Source organism: Tiliqua scincoides, chromosome 3 (genome assembly GCF_035046505.1).
Source record: "Tiliqua scincoides isolate rTilSci1 chromosome 3, rTilSci1.hap2, whole genome shotgun sequence".
Classification (NCBI taxonomy): Eukaryota; Metazoa; Chordata; class Lepidosauria; order Squamata; family Scincidae; genus Tiliqua; species Tiliqua scincoides.
Window position 1 is genome coordinate 1,573,951 of NC_089823.1, and position 10,316 is coordinate 1,584,266.

At 50.0% G+C, this 10,316-nt stretch overlaps 1 protein-coding gene across 1 annotated transcript in view; it reads left to right on the forward strand.

Moving 5' to 3' along the window:
* NUP98 (nucleoporin 98 and 96 precursor) overlaps positions 1-10,089 on the forward strand; it is a 67,981-nt gene extending 57,892 nt beyond the window's left edge. Inside the window, exons 26-34 of the mRNA XM_066619439.1 lie at positions 115-384; positions 2,426-2,583; positions 3,208-3,351; positions 3,968-4,107; positions 4,836-5,057; positions 5,925-6,166; positions 6,994-7,148; positions 7,517-7,628; positions 8,589-10,089. Coding sequence (XP_066475536.1) covers positions 115-384; positions 2,426-2,583; positions 3,208-3,351; positions 3,968-4,107; positions 4,836-5,057; positions 5,925-6,166; positions 6,994-7,148; positions 7,517-7,628; positions 8,589-8,794 — 1,649 coding nt within the window. The 3' untranslated portion in view covers positions 8,795-10,089. The remainder of the gene's footprint in view (positions 1-114; positions 385-2,425; positions 2,584-3,207; positions 3,352-3,967; positions 4,108-4,835; positions 5,058-5,924; positions 6,167-6,993; positions 7,149-7,516; positions 7,629-8,588) is intronic.
* The last annotated feature ends 227 nt before the right edge of the window (positions 10,090-10,316 follow it).

Here is a 10,316-nt window from a genome sequence, read left to right on the forward strand (position 1 = left end):
AAAGATGCAGTGAGCTACAGCATAGGAAGTGGGAATCTTGCGCAAAGGAAATATCCTGTACATGTGTGGCTGCTTAGCTGGTGTGTTGCTAACTTGGGAACACTCTCTTTCCAGCTGTGGTGAAAGACTGGTGTCTGGTGTGGACCTTGTGTGAAGCACTCTGGGGCCACTTGAAAGAGCTGGAGGCTGTCTTGGGTGAACCCAGCGAGTACATCCTTGCTCTGGAGCGCCGGAAGGCCTTTTCCCGCTGGCTGTCCCAAACAGCAGCTGGGCGCATTGAGGACGAGGTCTCGCTCAGCCGGCAGGATCATCCTGCAGAGGCAGTGTTCAGCTACCTTACTGGAAAGCAGATCGGTGACGCGTGTCGACTAGCGCAGCAGTCTGGTAAGGCAGCTTCTCCATCCAAACATGCTGTTAAGTAGGACTGTTGCTTGTAGTGCCCTGCTGTGCGGAAAGAGAGGAGGTTAGCAGGCCACGTGTTGCAGGGTCTCCCTTTCTCCAGGCAAGGAATTTCTTCCTGGGGATCCTGGGGTGAGGAGGACCAGCTTGATGAAATTTCTTAACAAAGAGTCTAGGAGCACCTTGAAGTCTATTCAGTTTGTTTCAGCAGAAATTAAGGTGCTATTAAGACTTTTTCTTTGTGCAACAGACTTACAAGGTTGCTGCCCCTTTGGGGAGCTGATACGTTGATTGGATAAAGACGTTGGCATATGGAAAAGTGCTTATCTGTTTCCTTGCAGCCTCTTCAACTTGAAGTTATTCCTTGCCTGTTAAGATTTAGCTTGTTTCAGCAAACTAGAGGATGTCCTGTTTGGTACCTAGGAAACTTTTGTTCTTCCTCCATGTTGCATCTTCTGCAGTGTCAATAGGAAGACAGTGCAGAGTCTTGTTTGTGAACTCCCTTCCTCTCTCTGCTCTGCCTTAGTGACTCCTAAGAAAAGCTTCAAAGCAGAGCAGTTATCAGACTAAATCAGGTTCATGAATTACTAGATGAGAAGTAGGATTTGTTGTTGTTGTTGTTGTTGTTGTTGTTTAACTCAGAACTATAATAATAATAACATAATAATAACTGCATTATTAACTCAAACCAGCCACTCGTAGGACTACATGAAACACTCCCAAGCAAATTTGAACCAGCTTAATGCTGTCTTGTACACTGAATTGTCTGCACAGGTTAACTCATTTTTCTGTTCCCTAATTCCTTGTGGTCCTTGCCTAGAAGAAGATCAGTCCAAATCTAGTGAGGGAGAAGCCCCAACTCATGTGAGAAGACCCCCACTGGATCAGGCCAAGGGCCCACCTAGTCCAACTTCCTGCATCTCGCAGTGGCCCACCAGATGCCTCACTGAGCACACCAGACAAGATACATGTACCCCATACTCCTTTGCACTTGGCATTTAGAGATGTCTTACTTCTAAAACCAGGAGGTTGGATGTACTTATCATGGCTTGTAACCTGTGATGGACTTTCACTTCAGAAATCTGTCCAATTCCCTTTTTAAAGGTATCTAGGCTTTCAGTTGCCATCACCATATCTGTGGCAAGGAACTCCACAGATTAATTACACTCTGTGTAATTCCTTGCAACATCCTGCACACTTGTGAGCTCCAGTTGTCCATCACGGGCACCTGGCCTCATAGGTAGCCCTGGAGTTAAAAGATCTACAAGAGTAACTGACCCAGGTGAGAGATAGGGATTAATAGAGGTAGCCAGTTAGCTTTATTGTTTTATTGCTGATATGTTTCCTAGATGTTTATGCCTCTAGCATTTGCTGCCTTATGTAACCTTATGTACTTAATAAACTAAAATTCTCTTTTAACAAGTTGTTTCATTGTCTGTTGGGTACAAAGGTTCGGAATCCTGCCTAGCCATTCAGCAAGCTACCAAGTGCTCATTGAGGTCTAGTAACTTGAGGACTGAAGCTTTAATTGGAGAAAGCGCTCAGTGCCTGCAAGGGATAGAATTAAGCCTAGAGGATCTCGGTGTACCTGGACTGAGGCACTGGCACATACAGGGTGGTGGCAGTACTACTAAGGAGAGGGGCCTTGAGGGCTTTAGGGTTCGAGAACCAAGAACTCGACCCAAGAACCAAACCCCCTAGGTTTGCGACAGTTATCTTCTCCTGTGCATGCCAAGGTTCCAAGTTCACACACATCCAAAGAGACCTGGGAAAGAAACCCTGGAGAGCTGCAGCCAGAAAGTAGGACTGAGCTAGAGGGCCTGAGGTGCTGTGTGGGGATAAGGCAGTCTCTGATGTTCCTGCTATCCCCCCCCCCCCCATAAATTTGCACTAACAGCACTGACTTTCAGATACAATCAAAAGTTATGCTTCAAACAAATGAGTCCTGGTTCAAGTGGTGCAGAGATGCTCAGTGGAGTTTGTGTCTTGTCTTGGAAGCTGATGTTCTGTGCTGTTCTCTCCTTAGGGGATCACAGGCTTGCTTTACTTCTCTCCCAGCTGGGAGGAAGCCAGGAGGTGCGGGAGCTTCTGGCAATGCAGCTAGTGGATTGGCATCAGCTCCAGGCAGACTCTTTTATCCAGGAGGAGAGGCTGCGCATATTTGCCCTGCTAGCTGGCAAGCCGGTAAGTCACAGTCTGTCCCTGGTTCTGTGCGTACACAGCCAGGCCACAGGTTTTAGGGCTGGTCAGGGCCTGGAAGGGTGACCCTCTGAAAACCTCTGGTATGTTGTCCTGAGTTCCATAGTAGAAAAAAGGCAGGAGATAATGTAATATGTAAACAAACTTCTGCTTGAGAGGCCTTATAAGAACATCAGAAGAGCCCTGCTGGATCAGGCCCATCTAGTCCAGCTTCGTGTATCTCACAGTGGCCCACCACATGCCTCAGGGAGCATACAAGACACCTGTGTCCTGGTACCATTCCCTTGTATCTGGCATTCTGAGGTTGCCTGCTTCTAAAATCAGGAGGTTGCATGTAGTCATAATGGCTTGCAGCCTGTGATGAACTTTTCCTGCATAAATCTGTCCAGCCTCCTCCATAAGCGTTAGTCTTTCACTCTCAGACACACAGAAAGAGAACTTGGGTGTAAGATATGAGGAAGATTCTTGTTTCTTCCCAGTGTGTGTAGTCCAAGCTCTAGTTGTACTTGGCACCCTGATGCAGGACTCGACTGCTTCCGCAGGCCTCAACTGTGCTGCTGTGTTTTGCCCACGTCCACTCTGCCTCGATCTTTGTGCTTCCTTCACTAGGTGTGGCATCTGTCAGAAAGGAGAAGCATCAATGTCTGTTCCCAGCTGGACTGGAAGCGGTCTGTTGGCATCCACCTCTGGTACCTGCTTCCATCTACAGCACCGCTTTCCAGAGCCCTCAGCATGTATGAAGCTGCATTCCAGGTAGGCAGCTGTTGCAACCTTGCATGTCAGAATGCCAGCTTAGACCTCAACCCCACTGGGCTGATTCACTTCTTCCCTATGGAAAGGGGGCAGTGCGGCTGGCCATGACAGGCGGTGGTGTTGCCAAGTTGCACCTCCTTTTCCGCACAAGGAGTAACACCACAGCCTGCACTGAGGCAGAATGCTGTTCTGGAAGTTCTGCTTTCTGCTGTAGTCCTGTGATAGCTGTCTAGATTTTTTGCAGCCTTGGCATTTTCACAAGCAGCACTAAACCGTGTATTTTGATATCCTCTGTGTGTGAATAACGCAGTGATCAGGATCTGTGCTTCATGAATGGCTTTTCACATTGTGTATTTTGTTAGCACAATTCAGCAGTGACACTCTGGAAATTAACAGCGTATTGGTGTTGCTTACGAAAATGCCCAAAGGTTTTCTGAGGTGCTTCTGCCACTGGTGTGTGGCCTGCTTGGGCTTGTTGCCACAGTAGGTTGTCCTGATGCTGATCTTGGAAGATGGTCAGACCAGAGCCTGCTGAGGGTGTCGGGGGGGGAGCCCTGCTCTGCTCTGCCCTGCCTGCCACCGCTGCCTGTCCTTTCTTTGCATTTTGCTTCTCCAGGACTCTGCAGAGTGTGACAGGTATGCCTGTGCTCCACTGCCACCATATCTGGAAGGTTCAGGGTGTGAGACTGAAGAAGGCAGTTCACAGTACCCCCTGCGAGACGTTTGCTTTCACCTGCTAAAACTGTTCAGTGACAGGTAACTATTTTCCTCCTTGTGAACCTTTGGGACTTCATGGAGACTGTGTGATGCCATTATCTTAAGAGTCTGGCCACCCACAGACAAGGTGGTGGCTTCAGTGTATCTCCAAGTATGTAGAAAAATATGAGGTTGTAAATTTTAAAAAGGAAAATTCCCCACTTTGCGCCTACCCCCTTCTCCCCTACACCCCTGAGATCAAGAATCACTGCTCAGGTGTGGGGCTTCCGGCTCTCATCTAGCACCAGGATCATCCACTGGCACTGTCCGGTGAATGTGCTCCTGTGCCTGGCCCCTGGGGCTCAGGCCTGGGGGAGTGGGAAGTGACCCTTCTAGTCTCAGAGCTCAGTAGCCTTGCACAGTTTGTCGTGGTCGTGTTCTCCTCCTTCCCACAGTTCAAGGTGGGGCCCCCGTTTGTAACGTTCTATTCCTGATTCAGGCCCACTGTGACTCACTCTGAATTCCAGCTAAAGACATCTGGCTAAGTAGTTGAGCATCACCTCAAGCCCTGCCCCCAGAGAGCGGGGAAGGAAATACAGTTGTGTCAACCTGAATGTTGTATTGTACTGGGCAGCCCTGAAAGATGTGAAGGGCTTTCTAAAGTATCTGTGTCTTGATTTGCTCCCTGGACCGGGACTTCCAGTAGCTGGCAGAGGCCAAAAGCTACTGTGGTGAGTCTGGTAATGCCAAGCTGACTGACCTGAGTCCTAACTTGTGTTCCCTTGCAGGTGTTATGATCTCCATCAGCTGCTGGACCCTCGGAGTATAACAGCAGACCCCTTGGACTACCGTCTCAGCTGGCACCTCTGGGAAGTGCTGCGTGCCTTGAATTACACCCACTTATCAGAGCGGTGCCAGGGAGTGCTGAACGCTAGCTATGCAGCCCAGCTCGAGAGCAAAGGCTTGTGGGAATGGGCCATCTTTGTCCTGCTTCACGTGCCCAGTGCCCAGTAAGTGGAGAGCCGTGCTTTGCACTTTGTCTTTGTCTGGCAGTGTCAGTGGCTTAATGTGCAGCAGACGGCAAGCAGTGGACTGCTCCCCACAGGCCACAACAGAATAAGGAGGAATGTTCTGAGGGCAGCATAACTGCCTTGGAAGTGGCTATATCCTTCAAACAGATCCCACTGGAGAGTGTTGCCATGAAATGGGGCTCCAAATGGATGCGCAAATCCTGCACGAAACCCAAATTCCATGATTGGACTACATTGATCTAATCTGGGCAGCCTGGCATTGTTCCATGTAAAGTTTAGATACATATGGTGGCAGTACCACGTTGTAGTTGGGGATGGGTCTGAACTGAGGCTGGAAAAGTAAGGCTTGCAGAAGAACATGTCCCAGAGGGAGGTTGGGATATTAGCAGCTGCTTTTTGCTGAAGCCACTGTTTCTCTTGACTACCCTGGCTGGCAGCAGTTTTTCAGGGGCTTGGGGGGGGGGAGTTTTCCCCAGCCCTGCTTCCTGAGATCCTTGCAGCTGGAGATGTCATGGGGACTGCATAACACCTGGGACTGTCTCTGGGCACAGCGTGCTGTGGTGCTGCCCTATGCCTCTGTTGAGGAAGTGAGGAGTGTTGCTGATGGCTTCCCTCTGACACCTGGAGAAAGTCTGCTGGGAATCTTCCTGCATGCTGCTCAGGAACCCCCAGGGTCCTTTTCCACAATAGTGAGGATTGAAAACGCATTCCTTGCCAACAGCAAACAATGCAGAATTTGGAATTGCTTGCCTGGCTGAATGTCTTGCATATATTTAGAACCCTTGCCTTACACTGATGCTTTATGAATAGTTGTCACTTGAGCTTTTCCTGCTGTCTTCCCACTAGTATGCGGGAGAGGTCTGTCCGTGAACTGCTGAACCGTCACTGCACGCTGTTGGAGACACCAGAGTCCTGGGCCAAAGAGGCCTTTCTCACTGAGAGGTTATGTGTGCCACCAGAATGGATTCATGAAGCAAAGGCCATGAGGGCCAGGATGGAGGGAGACAAACACAAGGAGGCTCTGTACCTGTTCAAGGCAAGACACTGGAACCAGTGCCACAAACTGGTCATCAGGCACTTGGCTTCAGGTAACATTCCATGTTTATGTTTCTAGAGCAGTGGTTCTCAAACTGGTGACCCAGCAGTTCATGTAAAGGTTCCCCTGTCCCTTTAAGGGGCGGGGGAAGGGGAGAGGTAGGGAAGCAATCCCCGGGATCGCACTGCTAAGAGGGGGTGCTTGTGACTTACTTTCAGGGCTGCAGAAGGAGTGAGGAGCCCTGTGCAGCCCTGCACAGAGCTCCCCGAGGCTTGGAACTTTCACTGAAAGCGGGCACAAAGCACTTCTGTTTTGCAGGAGGCACTTTGCACCTGCTTTCAGTGAAAGCTCCAAGCCTCAGGGAGCACTGTGCAGGGCTGCACAGGGCTCCCCGCAGATCCTGCAGCCCTGCCTTCTGAAAGTAAGTCACAAGCACCCCCCTTGCCCCCCCCTTAGCAGCGCGATCCTAGGGATAGCATTGCTGCCCTAGCCCCACCCACACAAAGACTTACTGAGGGAGTAAGTTTGAGAACCACTGTTCTAGAGGAATGAAGGGAACAGTGACTTAAAGGGAGCATCGCACTGTATTGCCCCACAAGAAGGACCTGTCACAAGATCTTGGGCAGGGGAAAGGAGGTAGCCTCATGCCCCTTGCAGCCACCTGGAAGGCTGCATAAAGACCAGTGTGCCTCTTCTCCAGGTGCAAGTCTCGGCACACCTGCCTCGGGGGGTTCAGAGTGCTGGGCCTCCCATTGCTGCTGCAGCCACCACCATCTCAAGAGGTGTCGTTCAGAATTGGGACAGGACTTGCCGAGAGCTCCTGTCCTGTTTGGGTTGCCAGATTTGGAACCAGAAGCTCCAGCTATTTTTCTTTTCCAGATGCCATTATTAACGAAAACTACGCCTACTTGAAGGGCTTTTTGGAGAGCCTGTCTGCTCCAGAGCACAGCACGCTCATCCAGGACTGGGACACGGCAGGGCTGGTGTTCTTGGACTACATCTCGGTGATTGAGATGCTTGACAGGATTCAGCAGGTAGTACTGCCAAGAAGGTCTGGGTGGGGAGCTTGATCTGTATGTGCCCCTTGCTGGTGTCTCTGCTGATCTGCATCTTTTTATTTCTGCACTGGGTAGGGGTTTTGCTGCCTCTCTTGATGAAGAAGAGATGGTAAACCGAAGCTTGAGTGGGGAGCAGCTGAATTGATAAATTGGGGAGGGAACAAGGAAATTCCTGGATGTAAATAAAATCAGCTTTAGAATGTGTAGTTGCATTTCTTTGAGGTAATTCCCATGCGGAAGGCCAATTGATGCTTTCTTAGGATGCTCAGGGAGAGCTGCTTTAACTCCCTGTGGGATAATCACTCCAGAGTAACATTTTTTTCCTTGCTTGGGTTTCCTTTCAGCTGGATTGTCCTGGATATGAGCTGGAGGAGTTGCATACCAAAGTGACATCACTCTGCAAGAGAATAGAGCAAGTCCAGTGCCACCATGCTAAGGACAGATTGGCCCAGTCTGGTAAGGTCATGGGTCCTGTGTTTAACTTTTTCTCTTCTGTCACATGACTCAAAGCAGCCTCAGAGTGGTGAACATAATACGTGAAGTCAGTTAACAAGAAGCTTTTTGTGTCTTTTGGTTAAAGCAGTGCCATTAATCACATTATGGTTGTGTCTGGGAACTGTTAGGCCCTTGTGTTGCAGTGGAATATGGATTTAGTGCTGGACAGCTTGAGTGTGCTTAGTTTTGTTCAGCTTCACATGATGACTGGTTACTGACGCTGTTCCAGAACCACCTTTCAGAGTGCGATACCATAGTCTTTCGAGACTGAAGGTTGCCAACATATGTTAGTGGGTACTTGTGTGATTTTGCAGCTGGGCTCCAGGCAAAATTTGAGGTTATTTTTTCCAGCTTACTACAAAGACATGGACTTGTCATACCCTGGGGAAAGTAGCCTGCCTTAAGTTCCATTGGAATTGTGTTCCTGTGAGCAGTCTCATAGGCCTGAGCTCCAGGAGGGAGTCTCTAAGTAGCTGTGAATCATGCTACCGGGAACACAGTTGTCGGTCTTCCATTTCAGGATAGGTCAAACGGAGCTTGGGAGCTTTTGGGGACTGGCCACTGATGGAGACAGGGCAGACGTCCTGGTCTTGCCTTGCAGAACAGATCAGCCAAGAACACTCTCTGGACGGCACTGTTCATGTGCCTGAGCAGGAAACATGTGAGGTGCATGCTCTGGCTATTGCATAATTGGGGCAAACTGCTCCTCTGGGGCTTGCTGAAAAAAGAACCTGCACAAACTGAAGGACGTGAGCCTTTTGACAGAGGAGCGATTTGCTTGAGTCTACAGGGATGAACGTGAGTGAGTCTTGGCTGGGCTTAAGAAAGTGTGACTGGCCCATAGTCTTTGGGAAAGGGACATGGAGATGTGTGGAGTGTTGCTGATGAGAAGATTTCTAACAACCTTTTCCCCCCTCCCAGAAATGGCTAAGCGCATTGCCAATCTCTTGCGTGTGGTGTTGAGCCTGCAGCACCCCCCAGACTCCAGCCCTGACATCCAGAGAGTACCACTACGCCTGCTTGCCCCCCACATCGGCAGGCTTCCCATGCCAGAGGACTACGCACTGGAGGAACTTCGTGGTCTCACGCAGTCCTACCTGCAGGAACTGTGTGCGGTAACCCAGTGAGACTGACCAGCTTCCAGCCTGGATGGACCCAGCAGTCTGGACAGCTGTTCTTTTTGACCCTGGTTTTCGGAGGCGAAGGCACCCTCTCAAGCACTGCAGCTGTCTTCTCCTCTCCAGGATGCTGCGTGGTTCCTGCCGTTTGGCTTGCAACTAGCGGTGGACTTATAAAGACCAGGGCCTGACACTAGGCCCTCCACCCAGCTCCAGTCTGCTTTGTTTTGTTGTTGTAAAAGCCTCTGCTGCTGCAGAAGCCAACTCTGATGGGTCCCAAGCCTGTGGGATGGATGCAGGAGCCAGGGCAGTGGAGCACCTTACAGATCTGTCAAATGGATTTGCATTCATGCCATTGAAACTGAGCTTTGTTCAAAAGATTTGGAGGGACTTAAATATATTCTGGACACCTGGGACGGGAAAAGCAAATGATGGGAGTGACCTGGCTGGCACGCAGGTGTCTTGTGGGGCTGGTCAGAGATGGGATGTGGTGTGGTCATCAGGAGGGAGGGTAGTGGCTGTGTGTCACACAGCAGATACTCTCCTTGGTACAACAAGCAAGCTTTGTCTTGAAATGCAGTCGTCATAATGTCAGTAGTCAAATTAATCCAGTGACAAATCAGCCCAAGTCAGAATCCAGACCTTCTCATTCTGAGTTGGGGTTCATCCTGCAGGTTGACCCAGGTGGCCTGGGGGGGGGGAACTCACTCTGAGGCTTGCAGTTGTGGGCTGGAGGATTCTGCCCTTTAGGCTTTGATGCCCCAAGCCACTTGCCTGGCGTTCAGAGACAACCTCTTCCCAGGCATTTTAAATGAAGCTGCTCTTGTCCTTCAAGGCAGGACCCTTTACACATGCAGAAGACACAGCCCCTTTCAAGACACATCCTGCCAGAGCCAGCCAGTTTAGGGTAGAGAGATTAGTGTGGGATTGGGTCAGCTTGCCACCGATGTCCAGCTGCCAGTCTTGCAGGGGAGGGACTGAGAACCGACAGGACCCCTGGTTTGTGTGGTTTTTCTGTTTGCTGCCTTGAGAAGCCTGGATCTCAAGCTTACTCAAGCCTGGAGTAAGCTTTGGGGTGGCGCTGCTGCTGTGCTCCTCTGCTTGTGGCAACTCTCACAGGCCTGGGGCAGCTTCCGGGGGCATATGTTCCTAGAGCTATGCAGGTGGGGAGTGCACACGCAGTGGGGCTACCTGCAAAGTGGATACGCATGAAGATTATATAAAGGTTTTTATTGACTATAAATAAATGATCCAGTTTATTTTCTTGTCTGTTTTCTGGAAATACTTTCTAAGAAAAATAAAATGCTCACAGCATTTTCCTGATTACTGTTTTTTCTTCCCCTTTAAAAAAAAATAAATCTGACCAGCCCTGCTTTCCAGAGCAGATCCTCATGGCACTTGTTTGCCAGGCCATGGGCAGCCTTAGGTTAGGGGGTCACTCCTTATGCCAAGGGAGGGGGTGGGCACTGTGCAATGGGATCCATGCAGTGTGTGTTTTCCATTTAGGTCCTGCCCTTTTAATACCCAAGAC